At 41.2% G+C, this 16,087-nt stretch overlaps 1 protein-coding gene across 5 annotated transcripts in view; it reads left to right on the top strand.

Moving 5' to 3' along the window:
- The window catches only part of RILPL1 (Rab interacting lysosomal protein like 1), a 33,907-nt gene that overhangs the window by 14,465 nt on the left and 3,355 nt on the right, over positions 1-16,087 (top strand). Inside the window, exons 4-9 of one of the 5 annotated variants that reach the window (XM_075274266.1) lie at positions 1,744-1,968; positions 2,129-2,301; positions 5,214-5,306; positions 8,286-8,369; positions 10,029-10,116; positions 13,309-13,426. In XM_075274266.1, coding sequence (XP_075130367.1) covers positions 1,744-1,968; positions 2,129-2,301; positions 5,214-5,306; positions 8,286-8,369; positions 10,029-10,116; positions 13,309-13,314 — 669 coding nt within the window. In that variant the 3' untranslated portion in view covers positions 13,315-13,426. Of the gene's footprint in view, positions 1-1,743; positions 1,969-2,128; positions 2,302-5,213; positions 5,307-8,285; positions 8,370-10,028; positions 10,117-13,308; positions 15,339-16,087 lie in introns of those variants that run through there. The other 4 variants (XR_012716111.1, XM_075274253.1, XM_075274281.1 and 1 more) reach the window with 4 other exon arrangements.

Here is a 16,087-nt window from a genome sequence, read left to right as displayed (position 1 = left end):
TCACGTTCTGTGTCCCCGGTGAAGAGCTATTGGTGCCGGTACCGTAGCTCTTCACTGTTAGAAGGGCGTTTCTGACAGTCAGTCAGGAACGTTCTTCCTCACAGTAGTGCCTATTGCGCTGTACTGTGAGAGGGGGCGATGAGTACTATCAGGAGGGGAGGGAGGCGTTCCTCACCGCTCTCACAGTACAGCGCTATAGATGCTACTGTGAGGAAGGGCGTTCCTGACTGTCAGAAACGCCCTTCTGACAGTGAAGAGCTACAGTATCGGCACCGATAGCTCTTCATCGGGGGCACAGAACATGAAAGCCGATAGTGCGCTGAATTCAGCACACTGTCGACTTTCTAACGGTATATAAAACCGCATGTGCCCCAGGAGGTGAAAAGTCCTCTTTAAAGGGATCCTATCACTCAGACACAATTTTTTTTTTTTCTAGGTACCACGTCGGAATAGCCTTAAGAAATGCTATTCTTCTCCTACCTTTCATTGTCTTCTCTGTGCCGCCGTTCGCCTACAATCCTACAGTTTTTTCTCGGTATGCAAATTAGCTCTCTCACAGCACTGGGGGCATCCCCAATGATTCGAGAAAACTCTCTCCGGCTCCATCTTCGTCAGCAGCGTCCTCTTCTTTCGGCGGTGGCTTGTAACTTGTAGGCCTCGGGCCTTGGGCAGAGCAGACTGCGCATGCCCACAGGCCACGAGAAAATGTCCGCCTACAATACTGTGCAAGCGGCCATTTTCTCATGGCCTGTGGGCATGCGCAGTCTGCTGTGCCCGAGGTCTAGAAGTTACAAGCCACCGCTGGAAGAAGAGGCCGAAGAGGACACTGCTGACGACGATGGAGGCGGCGCTGGAGATAGTTCTCTTGCAGCATTGGGAACGTCCCCAGTACTGTTTGAGCACTGGGACCCGTCCCCACTGCTGTGATAGAGTTAATTTGCATACCGAGAAAAACCGGGATTGTAGGCGAACGGTGGCGTGGAGAAGAGGACGAAAGGTAGGAGAAGAATAGCCTTTCTTAAGGCTTGTGTTGTTGTTGGGGCTGTTGGTGGCATATTTTAAAGTTCCTTTTTAGATCTATCTTGCGTTTGAGAAAATCAGCTTTCATACTATATGCAAGCAAACGATTCCATGTACCTGGGGTGGGGGTGTAGCTGTGTCTGCCAGAGCACCCATTTCTGCCTGTGGTCCCACTTAACACTATTCCCTAACATAAGGATTGATGGATCCTGATGGACAGTGAAAATGGGTGCTCTGGTAGACATGGCCATGGGTGCACTGAATTATTTAAAAACTGATTTTTCTTAGCAGCAAGACTGCACTTTGACATGTTCAACGTGTGGCTGAGGGACGTTATAAGTGTTCACACATTGGAATTTGGTGCTGAATTTGACTTCAGGCTGATTCCGCTTGAGAACTGCTATTGAAATGAATGGGAGTTGGAAAATACACATTTTCCGTCAGTATAGAATTGGAATTTGTCAATCTGATTGACGATTTTGGAATTTGGTTCTGCCCAATTAACGCAAAATAGACAAAATACAGGGACATTTTCCAAATTCAGCTTCAAATTCAGTGTCAAAATCTGCATCAAACTCTTACATGTAAACAGCCTCTAGCAGCTTATAAATAGTTTAAAAGTGAATTTGGTGGCGGGAGACTCCCTTTACTCTAGTATGACTGCTTTTAAATAAAAATAAATAAATAAATAAAATGGAATATCTCTTTCTGGGCAAACTTTAGCTACAGCAGCAACAGAATCGGCTCATGAAGATTAATCATGACCTGCGGCACCGCATTACAGTGGTAGAGGCACAAGGAAAATCTCTAATAGAGCAGAAAGTGGAGCTGGAGGCATATCTGCAAGCCAAGGAGCAAGAATCTGGTAATATGAGAATGGAAATTGCAAAACTGAGGGAAAGGTTGAAAGGAGAACCAGTGCAAAATGGTGAAGAGAAAAAAGAGAAGGTAAGAGCTTAATGTTTCTAAAAGCGGTATAGTCACTGGTGACCATAATTGGTAAACAATATACTTTCCCACAATATTACTTGTAGAGACATTTGTGTCTGAGTTGGAGAGAAATAATGCTTAGTCTGCCATGTTGATGGGTGTTCTGATGTTTTTGTAGACTGAAGCCATACCTGAAGACTGTATTTTTGACTCCGAGAAGATATCTCTTGACCTTAAAGACTCCAATCGGCCCAGGTTTACACTACAAGAACTGAGAGATGTATTACATGAAAGAAACGAACTTAAAGCTAAAGTCTTTATGTTGCAGGAAGAACTTGCATATTATAAAAGGTATAAAATAACTGAATTCGATCTGAGATGTTTGAGCTTCAAATGACCACTAATGTGATGTACGATGTGCAGATTTTTTTTTTTCTTCACCATGTGCTTACAAATAGGCACATATGCATATATTCACAGTCCCATTTTTATGCTCTCAAATGTCTGATGGTCTGCTTTCTCTAGGGAAACCTGGTAGTAAGTGTTCAGTTTCCCTGCAGAGTCACCACATGGGAAATTAAATGTTACAAAGTGCTCGTACATATCAGTGAGTTGTCTGTATAATGCAGGACAGGACTGGTCCCCCAGAGTGATAATTACTTTGTATCTGCTCTTTCCTCTGCCTAGAGATGAGAACTTATAACCAAGTACTCTCTTATCTCACAGTGGGTTTATACAGTCCTATGAAAAAGTTTGGGCACCCCTATTAATCTTAATCATTTTTAGTTCTAAATATTTTGGTGTTTGCAGCAGCCATTTCAGTTTGATATATCTAATAACCAATGGACACAGTAATATTTCAGGATTGAAAAGAGGTTTATTGTACTAACAGAAAATGTGTAATATGCATTAAACCAAAATTTGACCTGTGCAAAAGTATGGGCACCTCAACAGAAAAGTGACATTAATATTTAGTAGATCCTCCTTTTGCAAAGATAACATCCTCTAGTCACTTCCTGTAGATGTTAATCAGTTCCTGGATCCTGGATGAAGGGATTTTGGACCATTCCTCTTTACAAAACAATTTGCGTTCAGTTCAGTTTGATGGTGGCCGAGCATGGACAGCCCGCTTCCAATCATCCCACAGATGTTCAATGATATTCAGGTCTGGGGACTGGGATGGCCATTCCAGAACATTGTAATTGTTCCTCTGCATGAATGCCGGAGTCGATTTGGAGCGGTGTTTTGGATCATTGTCTTGCTGAAATATCCATCCCCGGCGTAACTTCAACTTCATCACTGATTCTTGAACATTATTCTCAAGAATCTGCTGATACTGAGTGGAATCCATGCGACCCTCAACTTTAACAAGATTCCCGGTGCCGGCATTGGCCACACAGCCCCAAAGCATGATGGAACCTCCACCAAATTTTACAGTGGGTAGCAAGTGTTTTTCTTGGAATGCTGTTTTTTTTGGACGCCATGCATAACGCCTTTTTGTATGACCAAACAACTCAATCTTTGTTTCATCAGTCCACAGGACCTTCTTCCAAAATGAAGCTGGCTTGTCCCAATGTGCTTTTGCATACCTCAGGCGACTCTGTTTGTGGCGTGCTGGCAGAAACGGCTTCTTTCTCATCACTCTCCCATACAGTTTCTCCTTGTGCAAAGTGCACTGTATTGTTGACCGATGCACAGTGACACCATCTGCAGCAAGATGATGCTGCAGCTCTTTGGAGGTGGTCTGTGGATTGTCCTTGACTCTTCTCACCATTCTTCTTCTCTGCCTTTCTGATATTTTTCTTGGCCTGCCACTTCTGGGCTTAACAAGAACGTCCCTGTGGTCTTCCATTTCCTCACTATGTTCCTCACAGTGGAAACTGACAGGTTAAATCTCTGAGACAACTTTTTGTCTCCTTCCCATGAACAACTATGATGAACAATCTTTGTTTTCAGATCATTTGAGAGCGAGCTGTCCATGCTCGGCGACCATCAAACTTAACTGAACTTGAATTGTTTTGTAAAGATGAATGGTCCAAAATACCTTCATCCAAGATCCAGGAACTGATTAAAAGCTACAGGAAGTGACTAGAGGCAAAAGGAGGATCTACTAAATATTAATGTCACTTTTCTGTTGAGGTGCCCATACTTTTGCACTGGTCAAATTTTGGTTTAATGCATATTGCACATTTTCTGTTAGTACAATAAACCTCATTTCAATCCTGAAATATTACTGTGTCCATCAGTTATTAGATATATCAAACTGAAATGGCTGCTGCAAACACCAAAATATTTAGAACTAAAAATGATTAAGATTAATAGGGGTGCCCAAACTTTTTCATAGGACTGTATATTATTTGGAAATAGGCTTTATAACTTGGTCAACTTCTTTAAACCACTGTCATGCCTTTATGCAGTTCAGTTTAGCGTACCTAACCTGGCAATAGCAAATTTGTCCATTTCCTCTCTAGGCACATGAGCATTTCATCAATAAAGCTGAAGACTGTATACTTCAATGAGTATGCCCAGCTGAGTATGAACTTTCTGGTGGCCCAAAACCTAGTCACGGGCTCCTTTTATTACTTTGGTTGTAACTCTCAATTTGTTTAGCTGACCTAGTGTGACATGATTTGCTGTTGTCTGTTTTATTAAAGAGGACCTTTCAGCACTATCGACTTTCCCCTACATGCCCCTGTTGAAGAGGTATTGGTGCTGGTACCGTAGCTCTTTACTGTCAGAAGGACGTTTCTGGCAGTCTGTGAGAATTGCCCCTCCTTACAGTAGAGTCCATAGCGCTACACTGTCAGAGGGGGTGTTCCTTATCCCCCCCCCCCCCATACTAGTCTGGAAAGTCGATAGTGCGCTGAATTCAGCGCACTGTTGGCTTTCTAGCAGTATATAAAACCGCAGGTGGCCAAGGACATGAAGGGTCCTCTTTAATGCTTTTCATATAATGCTCTATAGCAGGGGTCCTCAAACTTTTTAAACAGTGGGCCGGAGGCAGAGCAGATCGTGCAGACATCGGGAGCGGTGCCCCCCAATAGGTAAAGTGAAGTGCGCTCCATGGCCTGGCCTGAGCTCCCCATGAGCTTCATTATAAATGCATGCCTGCCGGCGTTGTCGGCGGGGGCAGACACAAGTGCTTGGCGGGCCGCATGTGGCCCGCGGGCTGCAGTTTGAGGACCCCTGCTCTATAGCATATTGTCACATTGTAATAAATAATAAAAATGCCTTGATTTTAATTACTATATATCTATCTTTAGTGAAGAAGCAGATGAGGAAAGCAAGGTTCCACAGTCATCCCCAGTAATTAACCCCAAACCTCCCAATCCACAGGAGTCTGGCATCAAAAGGCTGTAAGTAATGCTCTAATAGATGAATGGACACATTATGTACAGAGGTACTGTACATACGTGTGTATATATTAATGCTATTTTGTTAGAAATCATTGTATTTGTTTATAATTGTGTGTTATACTTCATAATGGGTTATACATTTAAACCATGCTGTACTTTAAAAATGTAAATCTGTAATATTTATATTGAAAGGACTATATTGTATAGATCAGGATAGTGTTAAAGAGAACCTGTCAGGTAGATTTTTCCACCCTAAACTGGCTCCAGCACATGTAACCTCAAGTATTGACCTTTCCCATGGTGCCTAAAAGGTCTGTTATACGCTTTTAAAAACTTTTTTTATTTTTTTGCAAATTTTGCTGCCGTTTTTTGAGCCAAAACCAGGAGTATATTGAGCAGAAGGGAGAAGGATAAGTACTTTCTATATATTTCCCATTCCCTTTGTAGCCATTACTGGGTTTGGCTCAAAAAACACAGCAAAATCTGCAACAAAAAAGCAGTGTTTTTGCAACGTGGGGCCCCAGCTATAGTCATAGGGGGGGACAGGGAATAGCTTCATCTAGAAATGCAGTCAGGGCTGGCTCCAGGTTTGAGTGGGCCATTGGGGTGACAGAGCCTCAATGTCAACCCAATGGCCCACTCAAACCTGGAGCCAGCCCTGACTGCATGACTAGATGAAGCTATTCCCTGTCCCCCCTATGATTATAACTGAGGTTCCACGTTGTTAAACACGCAGCAAAACCAACCAAAATTGTGTGTTTTTGCTGAAGCAGACCTACTGGAGTTGACTGTAATACAATCCATTCCATACAAGCAGATAGAACCTGTTCAGATATTGCAAAATAAAGGGAATTTTAGACAGACATCTGCCTTAGATCCCTTTTTATTTTCTGTATTAAAGGAAATGCTCAATGCAGAAACGTCTTCTCCGTGCCACCGTTCGCTTACATTCCCGGTTTTTCTCAGTATGCATATTAGCTCTCTTGCAGCACTGGGGGCGGGCCCCAGCGCTCAACAGCACTGGAGGCGTCCCCAATGCTATGAGAGAACTATCTCCAGGGCCGCCTCCATCTTCGTCAACAGCGTCCTCTTCGGCCTCTTCTTCCAGCGGTGACTTGTAACTTCTAGGCCTCGGGCCTTGGGCAGAGCAGACTGCGCATACCCACAGGATTCGAGAAAATGGCCGCTTGCACAGCTCATTTACATACCGAGAAAAACCGGGAATATAGGCGAACGGTGGCGCGGAGAAGACGACGAAAGGTAGGAGAAGAATAGCCTTTCGTAAGGCTATTTCGACGTGGTACCTAGAAAAAATTGTCTGAGTGATAGGATACCTTTAAATTACTGTAAACACCTTCTCCATTGCTTCCCAGTGAATACTCTCGCCCTCCTCCAGTCCACCTTAAACTCACTTAATGCACCTCACCCCCCATTCTTTATCGGCCACTTTCCTCTGCCAATCCCTTCACTGGGTACCTGTTGCCCAGCGAATAGAATTCAAGTTACTAACACTGACATACAAAGCCATTCACACCCTGCCCCTTCCATATATCTCTGACCTAATCTCCTGCTACCTGTCCTTAAATTGAGTCTTCCACCACTAAAACCATGTATATGTTGTTGTAGGGGCCATTAGTTATATAGTAAACTTTTTGTGTCGCAGGGTAATCTCACTGTTCAGTGCACCTGGGGTGTGGTTGCATCTAGGAGAGCTCCTTCTTTCATATATGGTTGTCATTCAGTGCCGTGGCCTAAGATATAAATTCATAGGTTCCAATACACATTGGGCAAAAATAGATGGTGCAGCAGACGCCACTGTGTCCCAGATGAGAGACTGGAGACTTCTGGGCTCCAAAGCTAAAGCTGTAATTGGGACTCTACTTACCTTGTGCAATTCAGAATAGTGGTATTTTATGTGGCAGAGAAACCTTTGGGGCCCCCTCAGGGTCCAGGGCCTGGTAGCGACTGCTGCCACGCCACGTCCTATAGCTACACAACAGACCTGTGTGCACCAAACAGCTCACTTAGATAAGGATTAAAAGTTGATTATCAAAATTATACCCCGACGCTAAAAGGCTTTTACATTACATCCCCAATAGCATGTAAGTGGTTAAGAAATAATGTTGATAGACTCTTTTTAAGAAGTTACGGTGATTGGCTCAAGGGAGAAGGGAAGAAATAGAAGATAGTAAAGCAAGAAAACTTCTGACTATATGAGGCTGTCATGTCATCCAGGGGGGTGACCTCAGGTACCCAGAGTTACATATAATCTATGGGGTTTTATGCATCTTGGCATGTTCAGGACACTGTTTCAGTGTGTTCATCAGTATGGTAAGAGCGACTCTACAGATACCTGTTTCACTGGACTAAGTACTCTTTATTGGAGAGATCATCAATTATGTATAAATGTCATTTATCCTATTCATCCACTGCATCACAATATGGTTCAAACCATTTCCCAGAGGACTGTCAGGCTAGCATACATCTACATTATGTGGGTACTGACACAGGAAGCTATAGAAAGGTTATCCTATTGATCACTGCTTTTACTGGCGGGATTAAAAGGGATGTTAACCCCATCAAAATGCTGAAAAATAAGAAACTTGTACTCGTCTTCCAGATCTCCAGCTAGAATCTACAACTATCCTCTGGTCTCTATCATGGGTTCCAATGATTACATTTTAACAGTCATGTGACCGCTACGGCAGTGACCTCCATGGTGTTTTTTGCAGCCACTGACTGACTGACACTGGCACATGACCATGTTGTAATGTAATTTCTGGAGACAATGATATGATGGTACAGAAGCAGTGTGTGTCATGAAGGTGAGCTCTTGCGAAACTCATTTTATGGCTGGATAACCCTGTTACAGGGTATATACCAATCCGTTGTTGTTTTCGCTTCCTGACACTTTCCTATATAATATTATACATTCTAAAGTCGAGGATATAATATAAAAGTTGTTTTTATTTTTTGTAGTGATGAGTTCCACACAATATACAGTTATTTGCTTATTTTCACATCATGGGTTGTCTGTATCCTCTCTATGATTGCATTTTCCAGGTAAAAAGGCCTTCCATTACTTCCTCATTGTTTCATAGTCATTGAGCATGTACTGAAGCTGCATGACATGATGTGCCTCATCAGTTTGTCATTCTTGTGTCATGTCCCCTTAACAGTTTTACACAATCATGTGTAAAAACGTTATTTATCTGCAACCTTTTTTCAATAACCATATACTGTAAGATCCTACAGTGTTGCTCACATATACAGGGAGGAGAGGGGGGAATTATTTAGTAGACACCATCATGGAGGTCTATGGCATACTTCTGGACTTCAGCACATCTTCTGACCATCACCGTGCCAAAAATCTGTATTGTATGATTTAGTTTGCTATTGAATTTGCAAGCCTTAAGATGCCTTTTTACAGCAAAATAGCATTGATGCTTATGGAAGTGTATGGCATGCTCATTTCTTTCACTCGTCCCTTTAGGGCTCGTTCACATCTGCGCCCGGGACTCTGTTCTGCAGGTTTGCGTTTCCTGCACAAAACAGGGCAGGAAACAGAAACCTGCCAGCATCTTTCAAACCCATTCATTTGAATGGGTTTGAAACGTCCGTCCGTGAGCGCCGATGAGCGTTGTTTGCTCTCTGCGGCGAAACCGGGTTTATTTTAACCGGACACAGAGTCGGACATGCAGTACTCTGTGTCCGGTTTTAAAAAAACGGTTTTGCCGCAGAGAGCATAAAACGATCACCCCATGCTGGAATAATGAGGTTAGCACAGGTATGCTAATGGTAATGGGTAGGAAACGACAAAAGGCTGTGTTTAAAAGTGCTAAGAAGCCTCCTTCCTGCAATTAAATAGGTTTTGTTACCGGGCACTCTTGGTATGGGAAGTCTGGCCAGGTAATAACTCGCCAAGGCCAAATACAAAATTGTAAAATTCATATCTGGGAGTCTCTTATCCTCACAGGAGGACTTGTACCTCTGCCACTTTCAATTTAAAAGCAACAAACACCCAAGGGACCCCATTAGAGTCAATGGGATCCGCTGGGCTCTGTGTGTAATGACTGTTTTATCAGGCTACCTCCCTGTTGTTCAGGTCTCCAGACTGACTAGAACAATGGAGAGCCAGTATTATTGCCACCGATTCTGTTTAATTCTCAAAGATTTTGCATAAAAGTGCTTTTAAAGGGGAGGGAGGGGTATGGATGGGAAAAAAGTGTTTTTTGTTTTTTTTGCTGAACTGCTTTTTTGGACCAGCCACTTGCATTGACAACTTTTATGGCCACCACTGTTATGGTTAAATCAGTTACACTTTCATTAGCTACATTTATATACCATAGGAGTGTTCTTCTAATATATCCTTGGCCACTGTATGTCTGGATACCATTGCCACAACTTTATTGAACTCTGCTACATAAAAGTTTTTTTTTTTTTCTTTTCCAGCGGTAAATATATACAGGCATAAAGCAGTAAATATATGCAGGCATAAAGCTCGAGACATCTGGAACATATGCTCAGTGGGATCAAATTTATTTGATCATGATATTAAACTAGCTTAATATGCATTTGTGATGTGTAGGCAATAATCCCATCATGTTACATATGCTATACCATTTGTCGTCAGTAGCACATATCATATCATATGCTTTATTTTCATTTTCCTGTACTGACATTCGGTTATGTTTTTGCTGTCTGTTGTGTCTGTTTCATCAGGATGTTTACAGCCATAATGCCCATGGTTGCAGCTGGATTGATTGCAGATGATCCCACTTTGCAGCCAATCAGCAGGCTTATCTCTCTTGTAGGACTTCTTTTCATTGCCTTTGTATTGTGATTTTCACTTTGTGCATGGAGTGGGTGTGCTCCGATTGTGTTACTTGTGCCATTCTGACTGGCTGATTGTGGGATTGTTAAATTGTACAGCCAGCTGCCAATCAGAATGGCCTGTCAGTGTTTTGCTAACAAGTATACAAAGGTATCATATACTTGGAAAGGACATGTAGATCAGGCACTGCTCACATCACATTTAGAACCTGGCCTGGGCATAAGCAAAGCTAAGAGTGTGCACCACAATATCTATAGGTTTCCATTCATCTGACTGAGGCCAGAAGGGTGTCTTGTAGGCCTCTGATGGACGAGCAGAAGTTGATTTTACACTTATTTATTTATTTAATTTATAGCATGGAATGAAAAAATAGAGAAGTATGGGTGGGCACTCACCAATCAGTAGACGGCACTTTTCTTCTTTATGTAAAATGAGCTTTATTTGAATATAATAAAACAAATCCTCAGGGAGGGAGAGATGACATAGTTGGCAGAAAATACAGGCAACAGCCGTTTCGCGTTGTCTACAGTGATTCAAAATCTGGCTGCAGTGTTTTGTTTTTACACAGCATATAGTGTGAGATATATTACGCTGCAGCCAGTTGTTGCAATAAAATCTACAGTAAAATATAAAAATGGGTACAAAGCATTTTGAATTGTGATATGACTTTTACATTATAGTAGGACTTGAAAAACACTAGGCATGTTGCAAAGATATCCAAATAAAAACTGTCACCCAAAACAAAAACAAAAAACAAATTCACAGTGTTTCTTGTATGTGTGAAGGAGACCTTTGGGAGATAATGGTATATATATATATATATATATATATATATATATATATATATATATATATATGTCAGGCCATTAGTTATTGGGTTGGTAACTGGGCAGTTGGATAGTTTTTGATCCTCTGTCCAACAACACACTGGTCGCCTAAGGCCTCGTTCACCTCTGCGTTGGTATTCCGTCCGGGGAAGTCCACATGAGGACCCCCCCAAACGGAATACCGAACACAACTGCAAGTGGTGTGCCAGTGAAAGCACACAGACCCCATAGTGTTACCCCAGGGGCTGCATAATTTGTACCTCCAATTTCTTCCTTGCAAGTGGGTTTCCCGCATTTATTAAACCACTATCCCTATTCCTTCAGTAAACTAATATAAAATAGCTTTGGATAAAATATTGTCTAGATGTGCGGTATGGAAAATGATACATTTGCATATATTTTATGTAAACATATGTAATAATTGTTACTACTTTGAATGCAGTGCACTGGTCCTACGTGCACAATGCATGCACTGCAGTGTGACATTCTAACAGCATGCTCTACACAACCCTTGGATTGATGCAGTGTTTTTCTGATGTCCTGTTTTAACCAGAATTTTACTTTGTTATAGCAGGAGCCAGTTGCTATTTCCATCAGTCACTATGTGGGTTATTTCTGTAATGCTGCTCAAAGGTTAACAAAGCCTATTCACTCATCTGGAAACATTATCTAAACATCAACATTGCATAGTCATAAATGATAACAACTTTTATATAAGCCTACGCATTATAACATTTGTAGTACTAAATCTCATCCTCCCGATCGCTCATCAGTTAGGCCCGGTTCACATATGCGTTCGGGTTTCCATTTGGGGAGTCTGCTTGGGGACCTGCAAGCAGCACTTTTCTCTCCACATGTTTTGTTTGGAAATCGCATGGACCCCATTATAGTTTGTGGGGTTAGTGTGTTTCTTAAGGTAACTGCTTTTTTTTTTTTTTAAATGTGTAAAGTTTTCTGTTCAGGGGGGTCCCCAAGCAGACTTCCTGAATAGAAACCTGAACGCAGATGTGAACTGGGCATTATATAATTGTCATGTCAAAACACCATAAATGTAGATTGATGTGTTAAATGGGGTTTTCTCTTTTAGACTAAGGCCCCACTTTGTGGAAAAACCGCGTTTTAAAATACTAGCAATGTGAATGAGATACTGGCTAATCCCATCCACACATTGCAGAGAAATAACCTCTGCAGTAAAGCTGCATTTTTACATTTAGAAACTTCTGCGTTTTCAATACAGATTTAATAAGGCAAGGGAAGCCAGGGAGAAAAATGCATTTCCACTGTATTTTTATTAGCTGTGTTCCGCAATGTGGGGCCTCAGCCTTAGGGTGCACTTACAATTTCAGGTTTTTGCATGTGGTTTATGTATCCAAAAAGTACCATCTGTCAGCTATACTTTCTCTCCCATTGTTCCCTCCTCCTCTCCTTATTTTAGCTTTAAAAACGGCATATAAAAATCTGAATGTGTAAATGCAACGTTGCTTAAATAAAGCTTAAAAACTGGGTTTCACATAAGATCAGTGCTTTTTTTTTCTGTGCCCCATTACTAAAACAATTGTCCTGACTTGAGAGAGCTAGGACTTGACAAACAATTGTTAATATGATCATTCATCCTCATGCAGTTTACATATGTCAGCAACACAGCCTAGTTTACACAATGTGCTGCTGCGGTACAATTTTTATTGCCGCATAAAACATCTGATAAGCCAACAAGTCTTTGCTTGTCTATCAGCAGATCACCGGTCATATTTCTACGGGGTAACACGTTTTCTTACAAGTTTTTGTAGAGACGATCATTAGCCTGTGTAAAGGGACTTAACGAAGCACTACAGTTTGAAAATGAGCCTGTTTCTAGTGTAATGTTACTGAATAATTTACTGACAGCATTAATGTAAAGCTATGTGCTCCCCTCTGAAGCATTGACCTTCTCTGATGTACACAATGTTTCACATATGAACAGAAGGTCGGATGCACAATGCAGGTCTATAGGAGTCAGAGCTTTGATAGACTTCCTGTTCATACAGAAAACACTGGGTACAAAGGAGCAGAAAGTCTGTGCTCCATAGGGGAGCACATAACATGCTGAAAGCTTTATTAAGTTATTCAATAGCATTACATTACACACAGGCTTATTTCCAAATGAGTGGAGCAGGTTTTTTTGTTGTTGTTTTGACTGGAGTGTTTCTTTAAAGGTTAATTCACATATGGGGGGGGATAAACTCAATTTATGGAACCGATTTTCAGTTGCATTTATTTCAGCAACAAATCTTCAGCATATGAACTTACCCTAATATGGCTTCTACTAGTCCTATATGTAACTATCTTTATGTTTTTTCTCTAGGTTTAGCTTCTTCTCAAGGGATAAAAAGCGGATGCCCATAACGCATAAAAATGTCACCTTTCAGGAATCCTTCGGTGTCTGGGCAGATTACAACAGAGACGACGGATACACAGAACAGGGACAGGAGGCTTTACAGCATATGTGACTGGACAATAGACAATACATGTGCACATCCAGTGGCTGAAGTTTTTGTTCTGTCTTACATGCCTGAAAACATTTCACCATAACCATACTTAATAAACTGTGCCAGAAGTAATGTTATATAAGGATGTCTGTGCACTGCATGGGCATTAATCCCAGTATCTCCGGTTTCTTTTATAGAGGTTTGTTTATATTGCAAGTGCAGGGAAAGTAGAAAGGATTATTTTTTGCATTGTAGGTTGTACTAGTTAACCTACAAAGAGTTTGCAAAGCTTTCCTATCAGTATTAAAGAATACAGTGCCTGGCACATTTCATTGATGTTCTATGGAGTTGTCTCCATTCATAGTGATTATACCACTTTGATGTCACCAGATCTGTATAAACAGATAAAGACCATATTAAAAAGCCATGCTTTACATATCTGGCTGGAATGATGTTACCGGCTTCACTGTATGTAGACAGCGGATGTTACAGAGGATGCTTTGGATCCAAATATATATTATAAGATACGAGAAGGGTTACCTGTTGTGTTCACAGCTTAAACACCTAATAATCCAGAATACCGACATCCAGATACTAATCGGCTACCACAATACTACAGAGTGATGTGCAATAGAAAGCATGTTGTGGATTTTTACTAATGGGGGATAAGGGGAGCTATATGCACTGCCACTGAAACTAAAGCATGCATTGGAAACTACAAGCACAAGTTTTTGGGGGGTTTTTTGTACTCTTTAGACTGACCTGTAGACTGAAAAGTTGTTTTCAATGTACCTGCAATACAAACCTTCATAGAATTTATGGTTATGACTTTCTGAACTGTTAGATCTAAACCAAGTGGCTGACAGGAAGATTATTCTGCACGGACCACCGATTTGCTTAACATTTTGTGAGGATGTTCGACTTTGTGGTCTATAGACTGAGGCTCATGGAAACGTATCTTGGAAAACTGGAACAGAACATCTTTGCTTATGCGTGCCTGCAGGTACTAAGAAATATTAAAACTTTGGCTGCTTTGTGTTGCAGTTACATTTTTCAGCGTTCCATCTTCACAATGCGCCTTTACTTGTTATATACCACTGCTGCACTACAGCTTTTTTGCCTGTAGATTTAGCTCTTTGCTATTCATTACATTTTGTATGAGACTGTTTCCTGCTCCCTATAGTCTTTTGATGAAACGCCAAACTGTGAAGATACTCGGTTGAATAGATCTGCACAACCACAGGATATGAAATAAGATGTCTATATTTTGTATGCATAATATTCCCATTCAGCTATTTTATGTTATTCAGTTTCCTGTATCAAGAAATGCAGCTAATAGAAAGAAGGGATAACTGATCATCTTGCTATCTTGTATCACAGTGGTGCCAAAGGGTCTTTTACAGTATGTAAGCTGGCATTATCACACACTAGTTAGTAACATAGAGTAAGGCTAAGGCCCCACATTGGGGAAAAGCTGCATTTTGTTGTTGCACACTTTGCACTGTTGTATGAGGCAATACCAAGAGTGAATTTTGCAGAATGGAGAAGTCTAAGTGCTACCTATGTATTTTCTATTCCTATTGAAACTACCCTTAGCTTTGCTAAAAAGAAACAAAGAAACACAGCAAAATGTGCAACTTGGGGCTTTAGCCTAAAGCAAATTTTAGCAGGAGGCAATACATGACTACAATGCACGTCTGTATTGGCCAAATACTAAATCTGAAATAGTTGCAGGCTTTAGAAGGGTTATGCAGTTGTATCTAGGTAAAGCTTACCTATTATGGAACAAAAAGTTATGCAACTTAAAATTACAAAATTGTGTATTTTATTTTTAAGGTCTCTGCTTGTTCTTAGGTCTCATGTTCACAACAAGAAAATGTTGTCTAATACATTGCATCTCATAGAACATGGTGAATTTTCATTTTTTAAAATTGTTGTTATTTGACTTTTTGTTACAGAAGTCATCCCAGCCTATGCTCTGCATAAAGGTAACAGCCATATTGAGAAAGGAACATGTATCTGACAGGGGAACAGGGTTGTATACCACTCAGGCCCATGACACAACCCTGACTACTACCCCTATCAGCCCTGCACTACCACCACCATTGTGCACCCCCTTGCTCATTGCAATAGTATACTGTGTGGGGAACACTATGGAACAGTATACTGTGTGGAGGGGCCACTGTAGGACATTATACTGTGTGGAGGGGCCATTATGGACATTATTCTGTGTGGAAGGGCCACTGTAAGACATTACACTCAGCACTAAGATACAGTTAGGGCCAGAAATATTTGGACAGTGACACAATTTTCGCGAGTTGGGCTCTGCATGCCACCACATTGGTTTTGAAATGAAACCTCTACAACAGAATTCAAGTGCAGATTGTAACGTTTAATTTGAAGGGTTGAACAAAAATATCTGATAGAAAATGTAGGAATTGTACACATTTCTTTACAAACACTCCACATTTTAGGAGCTCAAAAGTAATTGGACAAATAAACATAACCCAAACAAAATATTTTTATTTTCAATATTTTGTTGCGAATCCTTTCGAGGCAATCACTGCCTTAAGTCTGGAACCCATGGACATCACCAAACGCTGGGTTTCCTCCTTCTTAATGCTTTGCCAGGCCTTTACAGCCACAGCCTTCAGG

Source organism: Leptodactylus fuscus, chromosome 1, assembly GCF_031893055.1.
Source record: "Leptodactylus fuscus isolate aLepFus1 chromosome 1, aLepFus1.hap2, whole genome shotgun sequence".
NCBI classification, from domain to species: domain Eukaryota; kingdom Metazoa; phylum Chordata; class Amphibia; order Anura; family Leptodactylidae; genus Leptodactylus; species Leptodactylus fuscus.
Note: the sequence above shows the minus strand (reverse complement) of the source record. Positions and strands in the feature narration are given on the sequence as shown.